The following is a 20,694-nucleotide window of genomic DNA, read 5'->3' as shown; positions in this document are numbered from 1 at the left end:
AGGCTACAGTTGGAGCAAACACATTCTTTTCAAGTCCACACAGAACATCTCTGTAAACTGATCATGTACTAGGCCATAAAGTAGCCCCAACAAATGTCAAAGGATTGGTATCATATTCTTTTACCATAAAGCAACTGAATTAAAAAAATAATAATGACCAAAAAAGTCACCTAAGAATTTAAAATCATATTTTAAAATAGCTCATGGGTTACATAAAAAAGAAATCATAAAGTAAATTACAAAATGCTTCAAATTTAATAACAAGATAACTATATAAATTTTGTGGAATGTAGGTAGATGAGTACATAAAATCTATAGCCTTAGATGCTTTATACTAGAAAAACTAAAAATTAATAAACTGTTTAAAGTAGTAAGAAAAACAATAAATCCAAAAAAATCCAAAGAAAAAAATAATAAAGAAAAACAGAAATTACTAGAATAGAAAACAAATGTCTAGAAAGGATTAAGAAAGCCAAAAGATAAGGTTGTTTTTTTTTTTTAATAAATGAAAGAAACCTCTAGAGACACAATTGTTTGAATGAAAACAAGGACACAACTGCAGATACTGCTGAGATTTAACAGAAAATAAGAGATCTTAAGAATGTTGTGCCAAAAACTTTAAAAAAAACAAAGATTAAATGGAAAAATTCATTAAAAAAATAACACTTCCACAACAGACTTTGAATAGCCAAAGCAATCCTAAGAAAGAAGAGCAAGGGCATAAGCATTACACTTCCTGATTGCAAACTACAAACATATATCAACACATAGACCAACGGAACAAAAATGAGAGCCCAGAAATAAACCCATGTATATACAGTCAATTAGTATTTGCCAAGGAGCCAAGAATACTCAGTGCAGTAAAGGGTAGTCTCTTCAATAAGTGGTAATGGGGAAACTGGAAAACCACATACGGATGAATAAAACTGCATCCCTATCTTACACCCCTCACAAAAGTGAACTTGAAATAAATTAAAGACTTAAGTGTAAGACCTGAAACTGTAAAACTCCTAGAAGAAAACATAAGGAAAAGCTCCTGGACATTGATTTTGGAAGTAATTTCCCAGACAGGACAAAAGAAGCACAAGCTACAAAAGCAAAAATAAATAAATGAGACTACACCAAACTAAAAAGCTTCTGCAGAGCAGAAAGGAAACAACTGATAAAAAATAAAAAGGCAACCTACAGAATGGGAGAAAATATTTGCAAATAATATAACTACTAAGGGGTTAATATCCAAAATATGTAAGATTTTGTACAACTCAACAGCAAAAAAACTAACATCATGATTTAAAAATGGGCAGAGGAACTGAACAGTTTTCAAAAAAAATACATACAAATGGCCAAGAGGTGATATGAAAAGGTGTTCAACATCAATAATTATCAGGGAAATGCAAATTAAGAACCTAAGGAACCTGTGGAACACCATTAAGCATATCAATATGCACATCGTAGGAATCCCAAAAAGGAGAGAGACAGAAACAGAGAATATCTGAAGAAATACTGAGTGAAAACCCCAAATTTGATGAGAGCAATGAATATAAAGATGCTCAACAAACACCAAGTAAGATGAATTAAAGAGACTCCCACAGCAACACATTAGAATCAAACTTTCAAAAAACAGAATCTTAAAAGCAGCAAGAGAGAATCAACTTGGCATAAAAGGGATCCTCAATAAAGACATACACAGATTTCTCATCAAAAACTTTGGAGGCCAGTAGACAGTGAGCCAATGTACTCAAAGGGCTAAAAGAAAAATACTGTGAACCAAGAATCCTATATCTGGCAAAACTGTCCTTCAGAAGTGAGGGAGAAATTAAGATATTCCCAGATAACCAAAAACTGAGGGAGTTTGTTTCCACTAGACCTGTCCTATAAGAAATACTCAAGGGAGTCACACAGGGTGCAATCAAAGGACATTAGACAGTAATCTTAAGGCATATGAAGAAATAGAGATCTCAATAAAGGTAAATACAGTGGCAATTACAAAAGCCAGTATTACTGTAACAACAGTTTGTAACACTACTTTTTGTTTTTTTACAGGCTTTAAGAGAGTCATCATTTTTAAAAAAACAATTAGCCTGAAAGCTAGTATTATTGTAACTTTGGTTAGTAATTCTACATTTTGTTTTCTACAAAATTTAAGAAATCAATGCATTTATAATACTTAACTAGTTTATGCTTTATGATACACAAGGTATAAAGATGTAATTTTGTAACATCAATAACCGAAAGGGGTGGGGTAGAGCTATAAAGGAAAAGAGTTTATTTTTATGTTGTTGCAGTTAAGCTGGTACCAATTTAAACCTGAGTGTTAAAAATTTATGATGTTAAATATAATCTTGTGGTGAACACAAAGAAAATAGCTATAATATACAGAAAAAGAAATGAAAAAGGAACATTTCACTACAAAAAATCAACTAAACACAAAAGACAATAGTAATGCAGGAAATAAGGGTGAAAAAAAACTAGAAGGCATATAGAAAACAAATAGCAAAATGATGCAAATAAGTTCCTCCTTATCAGTAATTACTTTAAGTATAAATTGATTAAACTCTCCGATCAAAAGACAAATTTGAATGGATAAAAACACATGATCCAGGGCGCCTGGGTGGCTCAGTTGGTTAAGCAACTGCCTTCGGCTCAGGTCATGATTCTGGAGTCCCGGGATCGAGTCCCACATCGGGCTCCCTGCTCAGCAGGGGGGTCTGCTTCTCCCTCTGACCCTTCCCCTCTCATGCTCTCTGTCTCCCATTCTCTCTCTCAGATAAATAAATAAAATCTTAAAAAAAAAAAAAAAAAAAAACATGATCCAACTATATGTTGTCTATAACAGACTCACTTTAGATCCAAAGACACAGAGATTAAAAATCAAAGGACAGATACAGATATCCAAAGCAAATAGTAAGCAAAAGAGAGCAGTGATGGCTATACTGATATCAGACAAAATAGACTTTAAGTCAAAAAAGATTACAAGAGACAAAGAACAACATTTACGTGTTAATGAAAGGTTCAATGCAGCAAGAAGATACAACAGTTATAAACATTTACATACCTAATAAGTAATCAGCAAAATCTATGAAGTAAAAACTGAGAGAATTGAAGGAAAAAATAGTTCTACAATAATAGTTGGAGACTTCAATCCCCCACTCTCAATAATGGATAGAACCAGACAGAAATAAGCAAATGGAGGACCTAAACAACACAACGAACCAACTAGATATAACAGACATACACAAAACACTCTACCCAACACCAGTATACACATTCTTCTCAAGTTCACCTGGAACATTTTTCAGGATACACCATACGTTAGGCCACAAATTCTCAATAGATTTAAAAAGACAGATATCATATGAAGTATCTTCTCAAGAGGAAGAAATTATCAACAACAGAAGTAAAACTGGAAAACCCAGAAATTTGTGGGAATTAAACAACACTTTTAAACAACCAATGAATCAAAGAAATCTCAAGGAAATTAGAAAATTCTTAGAATTAAATGAAAACAAAAACACAACATCCTAGAACTTAGGGGATGCAGTGAAAGCAGTATTAAGAGGGAAATTTATAGCTATAAATGCTTACACTGAAAAACAAGAGAGATCACAAATCAACAACCTAACTTTACAACTAGCTTTATTACAAGAACTTTACAAAATAGCAGAAGGAAATAAAGATTAGATCAGAGATTAACAAAATACAAAATAAACAATAGAGAAAAATCAATGAGCTCAAAAGTTGGATTTTTTAAATCATCAACAAAATTGAGAAAACTTTAGCTAGATGGAAAAAGAGAGAAAACTCAAATTACTAAAATCAGAAATGAAAGTAGTAACATTACTACTGATTCCACCAAAATAAAAAAGATTATAAGAGAGTACTATGAACAAAAAGGAAACCCAAAGAACGGGAGAAAATACTTAAAAATTACATATCTGGTAATGGATTAATATACAGAATATATAGAGAATGCCTAAAACAACAGCAAAAAAATAAAAAAGTTAAAAAATGGGCAAAGGACTTGAACAGACATTATCAGCACAGAAGATATACAAATGGCCAATAAATACAGAAAAGATGCTCAACATAACTAATCATTAGGAAAATGCAAATCAAAATTACAATGAGATATCACCCTCACACCCATTAAAATGGCCATTATCAGGAAAACAAAATAAATGTTGGCAAAGATGGGGAGAAACTGAAAAACTTGTGCATTGTTGGTGGGAATGCAAAATGGTTCAGACACTGTGGAAAACCTTGTGGTAGTTCCTCAAAAAATTAAAAATCTATTTACCATATAATCTAGCAATTCCACTTCTGGGTATATCCCCAAAAGAATTGAAGACAGGATCTTAAAGAGATATTTTTACACCCATGTTCAGAACAGCACTATTCTCAATAACTACAACATGGAAGAAACTCAAGTGTCCATCAAGAGATAAACAGATAAACAAATGTGACATATACATATATAATGGACTATTATGTAGCATGAAAATGAAGGAAATTCTGACTCACGTAACAGGGATGAACCTTGAGGACATTACACAAAATGAAAAAAGCCAGTCATAAAAAGGCAAATACTGTATGATCCCACTTACGTGAGGTACTCAAAATCATAGAGACAAAAAGTAGATTAAGTAGCTGCCAGAGGCTGAGGATGGGGGCTGGGCAGTTATTATTGAATGGGTGTAGGGTTTCAGTTTTACAAAATGAAAACTGTTGCAGAGATGAATGGTAGCAAGATGAATGTGCTTAATGCCACTGAACTGTACACTTAAAAATGGTTAAGATGGTAAATGTTATGTGCACTTTACCACTATTAAAAAAAAAACTTTATAATTTAAATACAAGCTATTTTTACAATTTGTTTTTAAGATTTTTTAAACACATGCAGATTAGCAAACTGGACCAAGCAATGTATGAATATGATGAAGTTAGATTTACATCAGAAATGTAAGGCTGATTTAATATTAGGAAATTAGATTAAAAGAAAAGAAATACAAGATTATGTCAACAGACAAAAAAGTTTGATAAACTTCAACATCCATTCATGATAAAACTCTTAGAAAACAGGGAACAGTAGGTAACCTCTCAAACCTGATAAATGATGGCTGCAACAATAAAATCCTAGGGCAAAGTTCACACTTTATAGTTGAAACGCTGAAAGCACTCCCTTTGAGAATAAGATCTTGCCATTTGCAACGACGTGGATGGAACTGGAGGGTATTATGCTGAGCGAAATAAGTCAAACAGAGAAAGACATGTATCATATGACCTCACTGATATGAGGAATTCTTAATCTCAGGAAACAAACTGAGGGTTGCTGGAGTGGGGGGTGGGGTGGGAGGGATGGGGTGACTGGGTGATGGACACTGGGGAGGGTATGTGTTCCGGTAAGCGCTGTGAATTGTGCAAGACTGTTGAATCTCAGATCTGTACCTCTGAAACAAATAATGCAATATATGTTAAGAAAGAAAAAAAGAAGAAGAAGAATGTAGCAGGAGGGGAAGAATGAAGGGGGGGAAATCGGAGGGGGAGAAGAACCATGAGAGACAATGGACTCTGAAAAACAAACTGAGGGTTCTAGAGGGGAGGGGGTTGGGAGGATGGGTTAGCCTGGTGATGGGTATTGAGGAGGGCACGTTCTGCATGGAGCACTGGGTGTTATGCACACACAATGAATCATGGAACACTATATCTAAAACTAATGATGTAATGTATGGGGATTAACATAACAATAAAAAAATTTAAATAAAAAAAAAACAAATGGATACACAAAATGTGTTACATCCATACGATGGGACATGACGCAGGCATAAAAAGGAATAAAGTATTGACACGTGCTACAACACAGATGAACCTTGAAAACATTAGGTGAAGTGAAGGAAGCCAGTCACAAAAGACCACATGCTATATGATTCTATTTCTATGAAATGTCCAGAATAGATAAACATACAGAGACAGAAAGTGGATTAGTGGTCGGTTAGGACTAAGGAGAAGGAAGGGATAGTGGAGGGACAGGTAAAAGGTACAGGGTTTCTTTGTGAGGTGACGGAAATGTTCTACAACTGATTATAGTGATGACCCCATGTATCTGTAAATATACTAAAATACACTGAACGGTACAACTTAAATGAAGGAATTATATGGTATATGAATTAGATTTCAATACAACTTGTTTTTTTAAAGTTGACTATATTTCTATATACCACAAAAAATTATTAGAAAATACGTTTTACTTTATAACGTATCAGAATGCATGCAAGAAATGGAGAAACTTAGACAATTTTACTAAAAAGAGATTAAGTAAATGAAAGGTAATGCGATGTTCATGTATTAGAAATTTCAATAGGATAAAAATGTCAGTTCTCCTCAAGTGACTCAACAGTTCCAATCAAAATCCCAATGGAACTCTCCTATAATATTTGAGAAGCCGGTTGTTAAATTGACAATGAAGATGCATGGGCCAACAACAGCCAAGACACTCACTATGAAAAAAGAACAAGAGGAGAAATGTACTCTTACAGCTAGAAGGCTTCTTGTCAAGCTAGGATAATGAAGGCCTAAAGGTCTTAGTGTAGGGAAAGAGTAGAGCCCAGAAAGAGATCCATGTATAGTATGTTGACACTGGATTTATATGCAGCAAGCGTGGTAGATCAAATTGGGTATGTGTACTTCACATCCTACACAAAATTAAATCCAGGTGGATTATAGACTTAAATGTATCTATTAACCTTTTAGAAGACAATGTGGAATAGCAGGAAAATTCAGAAGAGCAATGAGGCAAGACTAGTGCTCATACAAAAACATATTATAAAGAATCATTAAAAACAATGTGGTACTGAATGAAGCATGAGCAGACAGAATAGAAAGTCCAGAAATACATCATAGTATATGTGGGAATTGAGTATGGTAAAAGTGGCATCTCAAAGGAGTAGGAAAAGATGAAATTTTTTTAAAGTTTATTTATTTGAGAGAGAGAGAAGAAGAGAGAAAGCATGAGCGGGGAGAAGGAGAAGCAGACTCCCCACCAAGCAGGGAGCCCAATGTGGGGCTCGATCCCAGGACTCTGGGATCATGACCTGAGCCGAAGGCAGTCGCTTAACCGACTGAGCCACCCAGGCGCCCCAAAAATGAACTTTTTAATCAAAGACGTTGGGACAACTGGGTAACTATCTGGGGGAGGGGGGACTAAATTGGCCCATATACACCACATGTACAATAAAATGTCCATTTTATTAATCTAGGTGGTAGGTATAGGAATGTTCAGTTTAAAATTCAAGAAAACCCAAGTATGTCAAGACTTTTACAAAGCAAAATCGAAATAAAGCTGTTATTTGAATCCCATACCCCCAATTAAATTAATGTCCTCTTGCTGTAAAACTAAAAGCTAAAGTAGAAAGCATTTCCCAACTCAGCGAAACAAGCATTTATTACTTGCCAAGCCAACAGGGAACAGGAAGGGCAAACAGCGCAGGCTAGTAGGAATCCTAAGGATCATCTAGCATCAGCCCCTTCATTTTTACAAAAAAGATACTGAGGACCTGAAATGACCTGTGGGGAACGCAAAAGTGTTCTGTGTCAAATTTAGGAAGAAGGGAAAAACACTGGAAGCAGAAAAATCATTTTGTTCGGTTATGATCCCTGCTATAGGAAAATTCAGCTTTTATAGAATTAGAGAAAAAATACATCTCCATGGAAACAATATTCCCAAGTATCCATCTGAGGCTGAGAAGTATGCTTTTCTATGCAAGTCTTCACATCCGAAGTGTACACACAGGATGTGGGGTGAGGAGGTACTAAAAAGAGCAGAGCTTTATAATCAGACAGGTCTGGATTTGAATTCTGGCTCTACCACTTACTGAATCCTAGCCAATCTTAGTCCTAGCTAAGCCCCAGTTTTTTATCAGCAAAATGGGAATAATTAAGACCTTATAAATTTGTCAGGAATGTAAAGAAGTACAAGTCATCTAATTCATGGATTCATACATTGGTGGCTACTGAATGTAGGCTTTCTGACATTTACTCATAGTTGCATAATGCTCAATAAAAAGCACCACCTCTGAATGCCTGTCAGTTCATGATTAACATACTATCAGCTGACTAGCCTGTAAATGGAATTCTACTAAAGGCAGGGGGAAGATGCTGTTGATTTCTCCATCAATACGAATTTATTAATTAGTTGACAGCAGCTGTTAGGTGCCACATGTTTGAGGTAAAATAAAAGGTTGCTTGATGGTTTGGGTTTTTGTTTTTTGTTTGTTTTTTTTAAGATTTACTTACTTATTTGAGAGTGAGAGACAGAGAGCACGAGCAGGAGGGCACAGGGGGAGAGAGAGAGAATCTCCACCATCTCAAAACTGGGAGAAATCTCATAGGGCATCCAGCAAGAATCCTCTCCACAGTAGATCAGATCACATTACATGGCCAACTTCTGCTTAAAGCCTTCTAGTTCAAAACCAGCTTCTCACTTGTATTATCTGACCCTTCTAATGATCAGAAAGGGCTTTTTCCTCCCACTTAGAATAACCAGGCGATGAAAAGTTAATGATAATGTATAAATGCCAAGCCACACTCACCGACTTTTGGAATAAAAATCTGTTAAGTGTTGTCTTCATTTGGGGGTAAGAAAGGATATTCTATTTAATAACAATTCCATAATATAAAAAGTCAAGTTCCAAAAGTGCATCTTGAAGTTTATATTTACATCCTCAAAACAAAATACAGCTTAGAAACTCTGCCTTATATTTATATAAAATATATAATATACAAAACACAAAGAAAACATACCTGGGATGATATCATTGATGTGCAAGAGAATTGTACTTTCAACACTTGCAAAACTACAAAGCTGCACTCCATCAAATCTGCCATCCCAATTCCCAATAGGATTATCCTAGAAATTAAGTAATAGAATAAAGTTGTAAACCCTTCTCAATAAAACATGAGTATGAAAATCTCTATTTTCCAGAAAATGATCTTCCAAAAGATTTTACACTGGCCAATTTTAACTATTTTTCCTAAAAGAGAAAAGAATGTACCAGAAATAATTGCCACAGTAATAGTTTTTGGTTTGTTTGTGTTTATTTGGTTTTTGTTTTTGTTTTGGTAAAAATGAGATCCAAGAATAATCAAGTTATAGTAAGCTCATAGATGAGCAAGAAATTGAAAGTATTGGTCATGCTTTACTGGACAACAGATGCTAGTCTACACGGTAACACCCATTTGCATAGGAAGACTTATTAATAACACATTGTTTCACCCAGAAATCTGCCCCCAATTAAGCCTAGCTTGTTCTAATCACTCCTACACTCCCTGAGCACTTAAGTATTCCATTTGAACCCCTGTATGCCGTTCTATACATAGAAAATCAATTTTTTATTTTTCTTTTGACATTGTAGGGATATGCAAGAATTCCCTCTGAAATAGATTTTTACATTCAATTCTTTTATATTCCAATGTAACACCACGTAGTACAGTGCTGTTCACCGAGCTAGATTAAGAGATGGGCCAGTCAGACAACTGCCCTGAACACCAATGTGTACAACATGCTGTCATCAGAAACAGAAGTAGATGAAGAATACTGCATTTGCCAGAACTTTCTTTTCAAAGAGCACACCAGAGGGGTTTGGAATGTACACTTGCACAGGCCAACTGAAGGATAGACAGAGGCAGGGGAGAAGCTGGTGGGGCAAAGCTCTAGGCAGCCTGCCCCGAGTAAACAAGATGATCCTCAGGACTGCCATCTAAGAAGGGGGAAGGCCTACAGGGCTTTTACCAAGTATGAGGCCCAGATGCCCGAAGCAAGAGAAACTAACCCCAATGACCAATGGCCTTCTTTTCTCCAACCCTCCCTCCACCCAGCTCACAATCTCTCCTCTAAGTAAATATTAAAGGTGTGCTTTATCATTAGCTATCCTGAGGGACCCACACAGGATAGTGTGGTCCTAAGTCTCTAACTTTTCACAGGGCAAATGTTCAGTAAATGTTTGTCTAAACAACATAGTAATGTTTGTCGAACTAAAGGGTATCAAATAGAATTTCCTAGAATTTCCAAGCACAAGATAAACTGATGCTAGAGCATTCATACCCTCCCAAAAAGTATGCCTGAGTAGATAAAAATAATCACTAAACCCATCATGAGACAAGAGTCTATTAGTCATGGTCTCTCCTAACTCATTCTAGTGTTTAATAATTCTGTATGAGTTACTTCTTTCTACCTAACAAATTCTTGTCCATAGTGCCAATCTGTAATAAAAATGTTCTCAGGCTCTTTCTTCTCCCTCTCTTAATGCCCACAGGTAACATTCAACTTGTCATATTATGTTTCCGTTATGAACAAATATGATTGCAAGATAACATTAAAAATGACACAAAACAATGAACAAAAGGACAAATACTGTAGGATTCCACTTACATGAGGTACCTAGAAAAGGTAAATTCACAGAGACAGAAAGTGGAATGCTGGCTACCAGCAGAATACTAGCTGAGAGGAGTCATGGGAGTTAGCATTTAATGTGGACATTGTTCCAGTCTGGGATGATGAAAAGCTCTGGAGATAGGGGTGATGGTTGCACAACAGTGTGAATGAAATTAAATGCCATGCAACTATAAGCTTAAAAATGGTTAAAATGGTAAATTTTATGTTACATATATTTAACCACAATGAAAAGAAATAAGGAGATACTCTAATCATCTTTTCCTCTAAAGCAATGTGCTCTTCCTCTACGCACGTATTTTCCATAAATGATGTTTACACTACTCATTAAAATAAGATCAGCCAATAAGATTTTGCAAAATACCATAAAAAGAGAATCACAGATTAGGGGGGAAAAGAACAACCTTTGCAAGATAAAGAAAAATAAGACCTCAGATAACACACTTGGGTGGGGTTTTTTGTTTTTTTTTTTTTCTGTTTATTGGTCAGCTATCATAGAGCAAATTTAAGGACTGAAACATTATTCCAGTTTATTCAAATTGGAAAAAAGAGTAAGTGTAACTCTATATCTAGACTCCTGTCCCATACCAATGTTCCTTTACCAAAGATAAATTAGAAGATGTTTTTAAGTTACTCCAAATTAGTCCATTTTAAATATTCAAGGTGCTTAATTTATACCTAAAATTGGTCATAAAATAGATATACCCATAAAGATAATATACTCCAAAAGTTTCTTACCATGTCCACACCAACAAAATATCCTAAGCTTTCTTTTCCTGGCAAGACATCACAGAATATAACTGTGCCAGACTCTATAGTTTCTCCAAGCTTCAAAGAAACTCTGGAGTTTATTTCCAGAGGGGGAAGTTCCATCTGCATTGTGTCCCCTGGACCTGCAAAATCACTTTCCAATCCATTGTCATCATCTTCTAGGATTTCTAGCTTGTCCAACGCAACAAACACTCCACAGTCTTCATCACACTGAAAAAGCTGTTTCCCTTGATATATCCCATCAGTGAAACCTTGGCCACGACCTTCTTCCTAGTTTTCAAATGAGAGGGAAAAAAAATGATTGATAGATAAAGAGATGGAGAAAGATGATCCAGAAGAAAAAAGATCCACTCTGGGGATTTCAGGGAAATCACTGGGAAAATTCTAAATGACACATACAAAAAATATTATTATTAGCAGCTGCTACTGAATTTCAAGTGTCTAAAAAAGAATAAAGAAGCTGTATGTGATGCTGAAATACAATTAATTAATTAATTAATTTAAAATCATAATTCCACTGTGAGAGAGCCTGGCCAGATCCTACACTGTGATTTGAACAATAATTTTGCCGTAAAAAGAAAAATTCACTTTAAAATAACGGTAACATTAGCTCCATTTACTGAGTACTTACTATAGGCCAGCCACCCCGGTAACTCTTGAATCAGCCTATCACAAAAACACTTCAAGGTATGTACTGGTTTCACTATTTTACAGATGAGGAAGCAGATTTAGGGAAGTGGCTTGGTTAAGTAAGCTGGCAACCCGGCTAGTAAATAGCATAACTGGGATTCAAATCTCCAACTGTTTTACAATCACTGCTTTAAAAACTTTAATCACTAAATAAGGCATGAAATCCTATATGCAAGAATGTAAAAATGTAACTGACATTTAAGTTCTTGAGAATTAATATTAATTTTGGAAATGTATCACAGAGTTCTTGGTTCTCTCTTTAGTAGAAACAAATTCCAAGACAATTTTCACATATATTATGAGGGACGACCAAAAGCACGTTTAAATCGCTGCACCTTATTTTCTAAAATCTTAGAGCTACATTACATTACTTAATACCACACACTAAGAAAAACTGAGAAACCTACAGATGCTAACGTCACAAGATAATTAACAATTTGTGAGGTGAGTAATTCAGTTATAACTGGTAAAGTTCCCCATTTTTAAAATAGACAATGTTAAAATTTCTAAGATTTGAAAGCCTTGAATAATTACACGATCTATGTGTATTTCCTACCATAGTAGGTTGTTTATTAAAAAGTTTTCAATGTATCGTCTTTGCATCATCTCAATTTATCATTAGAAAGTAAATCCTAAGAATTATGAATATTAAAAATTACAGAAGATTTCTGGAAAAACTTTTTTGTTATATTTAAAGGGGAAAAAAAATACATGTGGGCATACAAATATACACAGAAACACACACACACAGCCCACTAAAACAGTTTATCAAACTTACCAGTAATTCTACTCCAAAGAATATTCCCGACACTGTCCTCTCTGCTAATAAGGGTCCTCTGAAGCGCACAACTCCAGGAAATTTTTCTTCCCCAGATCTCAGCTGTACTTTCACATGGCAGCCCACATCTATCTGGAGGCCTTTACTTAGTCTGTTTCTGTTCTTAAACAGGCTGAACCTCTCTTCACAATTGGTAATTGCCAAAAGCAACTCTGTGAACTTTTCATTTATTTCTACAACATCCTTTTCATCAACAAAGAGAACTGCGTGTGGTTGCTCTAAAATTTTTAATCCAATCTGATTTTTCTTGCCTTTTGCAGAAGGAATCCTCGAGTGCCCCACAGAACGATCTTGGATATACTGTCCTATACTCCCCTTTGGTACTTTAAGGAGCTTTTGTGTTTGTTTGTCTGTAACACTGCATTCTTGAAGAAGCAAATAAAAAATCCGCTCTTCCCAGTAGGGTGAAGTAACTTTTTCTTGGCTCCATAAGCCTGAACTCATTGTGACATTAACTCCAAAACATTAACTCAAAAAAAAGGGAACTACTAAGTTTGTAGTAAAACCGCAAAAGATAAATTCACTGGCAGTCCCAAAGCACGTTTTTAGCAATTTGGTGTCCATGCTGTAAAAAGACAGCAAAGCAAAATGCCTGGAGGACAAGCAAAAAGAAACTTTACACTTTATTCTACATGAGCTAAAATTAAGATTAAAGATTTCTTAAGATCTCATTCGATTAGTAAAAACACACACATAAATGAAACTTCCAAAAGTACCTAGAAAGGTTAAAAGACATACATTACTTGTATCTACCGTAATTTTGCATCTTTAATTAAGGAGATCCAATTGTAAAGTGTCTTCAAAGACAATACAATAATGTTTGTTTCCAAGGCAATGAAATTTACGAAACTAAATTCGAGTAACAGATAACATTATATACATTTTTAAATATATATATATTTTTAACTTTAAAAAGTAGCATTTTTAACAGATCCTGCCTAACTTAAATGAATAAGTTGCTCTTTTTGGCAAAACACACATAAATCAAAAAGGCTGTTATTTCTGTACACACCATTTAAGTAAAAAGTTACCCACCATAATTATTATGATAAACATCCTTTATAAAAAAAAAAAAATGATCAATCATATTCTGAAACTTTAACCACGATTCATTTATCTGTGTTCCATATTTTGATAATGGATCATTTATTTGCTCTCTGATCCAGTTTCATCTCCTTCATCATGTACATTTTGTCCTTAGGCAAATGTTAATCATATTAATCAGAGCCATCATCTAATTTCTCAAAATCTCAGATAATATAAATCTGATTATAGTAAAGAGGTCTTTAAAAATCAATTTTGTAGCCACTAAAACTTGGACTACGTAACAAAGAATATAACTTTAATACAGTAACAAATACAAAAATTTTTATACCACAATTTTAACTATGTTATCCTAGAAACGAATACAAAAAGATTATTTCTTTTTCAGTTTCAAATTTTCACCTAAAATTTTTACAATACTAATCTTTCACAATTAAAATAGCCTTCTCGGGGCGCCTGGGTGGCTCAGTCGTCGAGCCCTGCATTGGGCTCTGCGCTAGGCATGGAGCCTGCTTAAGATTCTCTCTCTCTTTCCCTCTCCCTGTGCCCCTCCCTGCCCCCCTCCCCAAAAAGAAGGATGGAATAAGTAACTGTATTTAGAAACCAAATGGCCACACTCATGTGACAGAAAATACATAAGAACTTTTTTTTCAGTCAGATAATTATTAAGATAATGAACTAAATCTTATTTTGATTTGATGAAATTGTATCGTTTTTAACCATCATTTAAAGTAGGGTTGAGAAGGCTATTTTTTTTATTATTAAAAGATTTTATTTATTTATTTTGACAGAGAGAGAGAGGGACAGTGAGAGAGGGAACACAAGCAGGGGGAGTGGGAGAGGGTGAAGCAGGCTTCCCACTGAGCAGAGAGTCTGACGTGGGGCTCGATCCCAGGACCCTGGGATCACGACCTGAGCTGAAATCAAAAGTCGGACGCTTAACCAACTGAGCCACCCAGGAGCCCTTCCATCCTTCTTTGAGGTAGAGGTATCCATTTCCATTCCATTTCACAGCAGCAGTTGAGAGCACTATCATATTTGTCTATTTTATTCTTGGAATTTAGAAATAAGTACTTCTAAAACTAAAGAACCAAATTTTAAGTTTAATAATTTAACGTAATGATTAAATAATCTGGCAAATCTACACATGGAATGCATCATTAGATAATGAAGTACTCTAGAATTGGTCGAGTTTTTGTTAAAGGTCTGTCCCTCTACAACCCAGAATGAGACATGTAAGTTACCCGAGACAGGATAAAAAGTTTGGCATCCCTTTAAACCAACATTATTGAAATATCTGTGCAACATTCAGTAAAGGCAGGGGCAGAGCTGGTGTAAAGTGATTTTCTCTCTCTTTTTTTTCCTTTCTTTATAATGTGTTTGTCTTAATTCCACTTGAGGGCACTGTCTACTTCAGCAGGAAGAGAATCAGTTTATATTTGCCACTTACATAAGACACCTGTGGAAACCCCTATCTTGGCACCATTATAAACAAAATCCCTCATGAAGGCTACCCAGACAGAGACCTAAACCCTTAAATTGGCTCTACTCCTTTAAAGTACCAAAATGAAGTATGTGTTATTTCTGACTAAAATTCTTCTCAAATGTCAACAAGGAAATACTATTTTCTGAATCATCGAATTATCAATATGAATATAAGCTCTCATGTGATTCTCAAAACGCAAAGATGTTTGTGACTTTGTTAAAAGGCTTGACGTTATGCTTTCTGAGTTCCTGTGTCTGCTTTCTACAGATTTACAGTCCCTGATTTTCCCTTGCAATCAGCCATTTTCTGTGGTTTCCTCCAGGGTGCATTTGACTCATTTTATGGCCTTGTTGCTTTCCACCTTACTTACGGCTTCTGATCAGTTCTGAGAAGCCAGGGGATGAAATATGTTTGTGTGTTTAAAAAAAAAAAAAAAAACACAACAATAACTAAAGAGGTATACATAAACTCTGAACAGCCTTTTAGGAGTGAAGTGCAGAAGTTTTACCGCATGGACTTGTTTGGGTTACTCCCAGGAGGTGGAGATGGTCACAAAGCAATTTCTAAAAAACGGAGCTGCTTTGTTCTCTTTCTAAATGTATTTAAATATTTTTGGCCAAAAATTGCTTTTCAAGTATGGTAACTCTATTTAGAAAAGAAATTACTTTTTAAAATTCCTAATGGGGCGCCTGGGTGGCTCAGTCGTTAAACGTCTGCCTTCGGCTCAGGTCATGATCCCAGGGTCCTGGGATCGAGTCCCACATCGGGCTCCCTGCTCGGTGGGAAGCCTGCTTCTCCCTCTCCCACTCCCCCTGCTTGTGTTCCTGCTCTCGCTATCTCTCTCTCTGTCAAATAAATAAATAAAATCTTTAAAAAATAAAAATAAAAAAAATAAAAAAAAAAATAAAATTCCTAAAAATTACACCTTCAAATATTAAGAACATCCTTAAATCTTAATATTATATGCCCATGATTTCTACTCCATTGGTTCCCCAGCTTAACAAGTCATGTCATGATTTAAAACAAAGCCCACCAGTGGATAATGAAATATTACCAAGACAAAACTAAATTACTGTATGTAATGCATTAGGACACTATTTTAAATGAATTTGATTACAGAAGTGTTATTTGCTAATCATTTAAGAGACAGTCCACAGTAAAATTTAATATAATTCCTTTGGATTATAAAAAAGGTGGAAGGCAACTTAACAATCATTATTAAGAACCACAGTTTACAGTAAACACACAGGAGCAGCTTTGCTCGGACCTGCGTTAGCACAAGTGGGAGTGAGCTTCACATCAATAAAAGCAGGGGTCGTGTTAGACCACTAGAAGAACCAGAGCAAAAGTTTATAAAACATTTAAAAAGCATTATCCAAAAATAAAAAGACTGTGGCCTTTCCTCTTTTAGAAAGCACACATTAAGAAAGAATAAGTTTGGAATTACCGTATTAAACACTGATTCTCATCACTGCAACTGATAGTTCGAGAAAGGTGAATGGGGAACTTTACGACTCCAGAGCTATACAAGATAATAAATTTAATGGCCGTGAATATCTCAATATACTGCCATTACAGCAGAAATAGGTTAATAAAGAGACTTCCCTCCTCTGTAGAAATGAATAGAATGACAACGTTCTTCTTTCACTGGGATATGCACAACAGTTAGATTAAGTCTTAAGAACCCCAAGCAATAAAAACTAAAGACGATATGGGAAAGATTTAAATGACATTGTCAATGAGTTCTTTATCAGTCAAGGTTTGTTAGTTTGTTTAGTATTTTTGTGCACTCAGCACAGTGTTAGATGCTGAGAAGTACGGCAGATTTAAGATATGATAACCGCCCTACTTTATGTTCTCTTACTACCTTTCAGGTCTAATTGGTTTAAAATTGCCTCTAATAGTATACTTCACTTTGAGTGTAAATATATCACACATGATTCATCTAAATGCCTCTGCACTTATTTCAGGCTGGAAAATTGAGTGATTATGAATATCCTGATCATTACTCTAAGTACTGAATGAAAATTACCAAAGAGGTGGAATGCAATGATATATTTAACCCTAAACCATACTGAACAGAAAAGGCCTTTCCTTTGACGACATTCGAGATGAGGGAATGGTTCAGGGTCACAAAGACTTGAAAATACATCTGGTTATCTGAGCTTGTTGAGGGTCTGGATTCTGAACAAATCAGAGTTTAACTGTATTAAAATAAAGCCATTAAACCAAGATGAAGGTTGAAAGACACAAATATTTATCAGTTTCCTATCAATGCAATGAAAAGATGGGTCAAGAAATATGTTTTATACAAAAATATTAAAGGTCAGAATTACCACATTCTAAAAGATAATATACAGTACACATGAACAGCATTAGCTACATACAATTGACAATGGTTGTCTAGAAAATACAATGTCTTTTTAATTCTCAGGCTATCAGGTTATACTGCTCATAGAACCTCACTAGAGAAAACAAAGATAGGTCTAATTCAAGAACGTTTTTGCATCTTCTCAAATATCCCAACTTGTACTAAAAACCACACGAGACTATCTAAATCAGAATAAAACTTACAAGACTAAAATTCTGCCCCTAATTATAAAGGCGGCAAAGAGACAGGGAGGTCAGCATGAATACCAAAGAAAGAAGACACACAGGACTTTTTCCAAAAGCTTCTAGATGGCTAGAATAATCACCATTTTAAGGAAGAATCTCTCTCACTAAAAGAACAAGTTGTTATACCACTAAACAGCTAAAAACAGAAAAACAGATTCCATGACCAGAAAAGAGAGTCAGCTTTATCCTTCCTCACATAACTGTGTCCCAAGCGCACAAGTATTCCGTCCCTAAAACAAGCGGGATTTATAAAGTTAAAAAAGAGTCTGGCTCCTGCATCTGCATGTATATTCACGGCGGAAGAACAAGGAACCCCAAAGTCTCCGTAGAGTTAAGCCCAGCCACTACACTTCCAAACTGGGAACCCCTCAAGTCCTTCATCTTTGTATTTCCAGTGCCAAACCACTGTCTGACATGTAAGGGCATTCAGTACGTGTGAAATGAATGAATGATTTGGTTAACTCAGGTGATAAAAGTGAAAGCCAAAATTCCATTTCCTCATCCTAATTGTTTAAGTGATTAAAAGCATATCTTCCAGGTTAAAAAGGAAAAAAAAATATATATATATATACTACTTCTCAGAATAAATGAAGTCATGGTTAATGTTTACCACCACTGCATTGTTACACATAGGAGAAGAAACAAGACAAATTTCACAATTACCAAAACAAGTTGTTTTGAGGTTCATTTGAAACTGGTTTCCTAGATCTTCACATCATGTGTGATGCCCATAAATTCTGTGTAACCAATGAAAATACCTTGACAAATTTAAGAAGAATGTGTGGAAATCAGGAACAAAATACTCATCTTTTGATGAATAGGATAATTAATCCTTTCTCTCTTCTTATGATAAGGACTTCCGTAAGTCAAGCAAAATCACAGTTCAGGCATGCCAGACCATGAGAAATCACTGCTGCTGAATGTTTGTTTTACGTAATAGTGCCCTGGTTTTATCAGCTCTTCACAAAAGTTACCATCCACAGGAAGGCTTCTTCACAGGAATACTATAACATGTTGCAGCAGAACATTAGAGAATGTTCTGGGTGATATCAACATTCACAGTACGCGAACTTCCACAAGAATTCCCAGCAAATCATTTTCTCCTAATACTGTTCTAGTTCAAATCCACCCACTACCCAGTGGGGAATTGGCAGCCTAATCCTCAGGGCCATTCAGTCTACTTGGGGCGTGAGGGGGTGTGCAGAAAACCAACACTTGAATGAACACCCTCCCTCAAGGCCTGGGTTTTTCTCCGGGAGCCAATGACTGCAAAAAGAACAATCTTATTAAGATCTCTATTAGCCCGAATTCAAAAGCAAGGTAAGGAATGCTCCTTAGCTGAGCTAAGGATCCAACTTTCCAGGGAGACCGGGGAGAGGATGGGGGCAGGGATGGTGGGAGCTGAGAGACTGAAAGGCTTGGTGGCTGGAAGATGACAACCATCCTAAAACATGCAAATGCCACAGGGTGGAATAGAAAAGATGCCAAGTACATGAATAACCGGGCAGCTGACCCAGCTGAGAAACAAATTCAGGAACACTATCTTCTGTCAAGACTTCCCGATTTCCCCACAGATCGTTAACATTATAAAGAAAAACAAAAGGAAGGAAAAGAATACCTCGTTTCGACAGAGCGCACCTTTCAACTAAAGAACTCCAGGTTGTTGTAGAAGAGCATCCTCACCCTGGAAAGGGGGAAACTGAAAGAAAAAGCAGAACACGCCATTAACGAGGCCAGAACCCCGACTGCTCTTCCTGGACAGGAGCCACAAACACCCCCAAACCGACCGATCGATACGCCCCTCGGCTAGGAAAGAGGAGATACTACAGCCCAGGGCTCTCGAGGCCAACGGAGGCCGTCGGGAGCCGGCCAGCGGCCCGCGCCTCAGTTTCCGCATCTGTAAACGGGGGGGCCGGCGGGGGAGACGGTCTCCTGCGCGGCTCCCACCCCAAGTCCTCTCTCTTCCGGAGGTCCCGGCGGCGGCGACCACGCTCCCACGTTTCGGGAGCCCTCTCAGGAAGCCCGGGCGGCGGGGGAGCGGGGGGGGAAGCTCCGGGGGTGGGGAAGCCCGGGCTGACGTCAGCGGGCTCAGCACCCCCGCGGGCCTTGCCGGCTCCGGGTCAGGGAAACTAACGGGCCGGCGGCGAGGGCCCGACGGCCGCGGCGGCGGCTGGAGGCGCCCCGAGGCCGGGGAGGGACGCCCGAGGGGACCCAGCCGTCCGCTGCTCGCCGCCTCAGTAGCCCGCTCACTCACTCACCTCGGGCGGCGGGGCAGCGCCCCTTCCCCAGTGTCGCTAGCCCGCGTCCCACTCCGGCCCGGCGCCCCACACCCACCGCCTTAATATTTACCTCCGACGCGCGGCCCCGGCGCAGCCGAACCTGCTACCTGGGCCCGCCCCCACCTGCCCCGCCTCCGAGCCGCCCGGCGGGGGGAGAGAGGGAGAGCGGGGGCGAGGGGCCAACCGCCGCACTAACCAATCGTAGCCCGAGATGCGTTTCTGTGCACGCTCTGATTGGGCATCCCTGTAACAGACCTTCCTCCAATGGCTGCCGGCCCGGAGCCGGCTGAAGGGACTTTCCGCTCCGTCAAGCTCGGTCGAGCCAAAGGGAAAGCGGAGGGGAGGGGAGGTGGAGCGGGGGAGGTGGGCGGGGAGCTCTGGCTGATTGGACAGAGGACTGTGGGTGCCGCGTTACCATTGGCCGATACCGGAGCCGGGGCGGGGCGCTGTGCTGCTCCCCGCTCCACCTCCCAGGCCCGGGTCCTGGCTCTCGGCTTAGCTGTCAAAACTCCTGCGGGGAGTTTGG

General features: G+C 37.5%; 1 protein-coding gene across 9 annotated transcripts in view; it reads right to left on the bottom strand.

The window, feature by feature from the left end:
* Nucleotides 1–20,441, bottom strand: part of CYLD (CYLD lysine 63 deubiquitinase) — a 65,248-nt gene extending 44,807 nt beyond the window's left edge. Inside the window, exons 1-6 of one of the 9 annotated variants that reach the window (XM_032424096.1) lie at nucleotides 20,239–20,343; nucleotides 19,508–19,588; nucleotides 18,553–18,893; nucleotides 12,684–13,335; nucleotides 11,183–11,485; nucleotides 8,797–8,902 (exon numbers count right to left, since the gene is read on the bottom strand). In XM_032424096.1, the coding sequence (XP_032279987.1) occupies nucleotides 8,797–8,902; nucleotides 11,183–11,485; nucleotides 12,684–13,187 (913 nt within the window). In that variant the 5' untranslated portion in view covers nucleotides 13,188–13,335; nucleotides 18,553–18,893; nucleotides 19,508–19,588; nucleotides 20,239–20,343. The other 8 variants (XM_032424100.1, XM_032424099.1, XM_032424095.1 and 5 more) reach the window with 8 other exon arrangements.
* Between the last annotated feature and the right edge of the window lie 253 nt (nucleotides 20,442–20,694).

This window comes from Phoca vitulina, unplaced genomic scaffold, assembly GCF_004348235.1.
Source record: "Phoca vitulina isolate PV1807 unplaced genomic scaffold, GSC_HSeal_1.0 scaffold30, whole genome shotgun sequence".
Lineage (NCBI taxonomy): Eukaryota > Metazoa > Chordata > Mammalia > Carnivora > Phocidae > Phoca > Phoca vitulina.
This window is presented reverse-complemented; position numbering and strand designations above follow the sequence as displayed.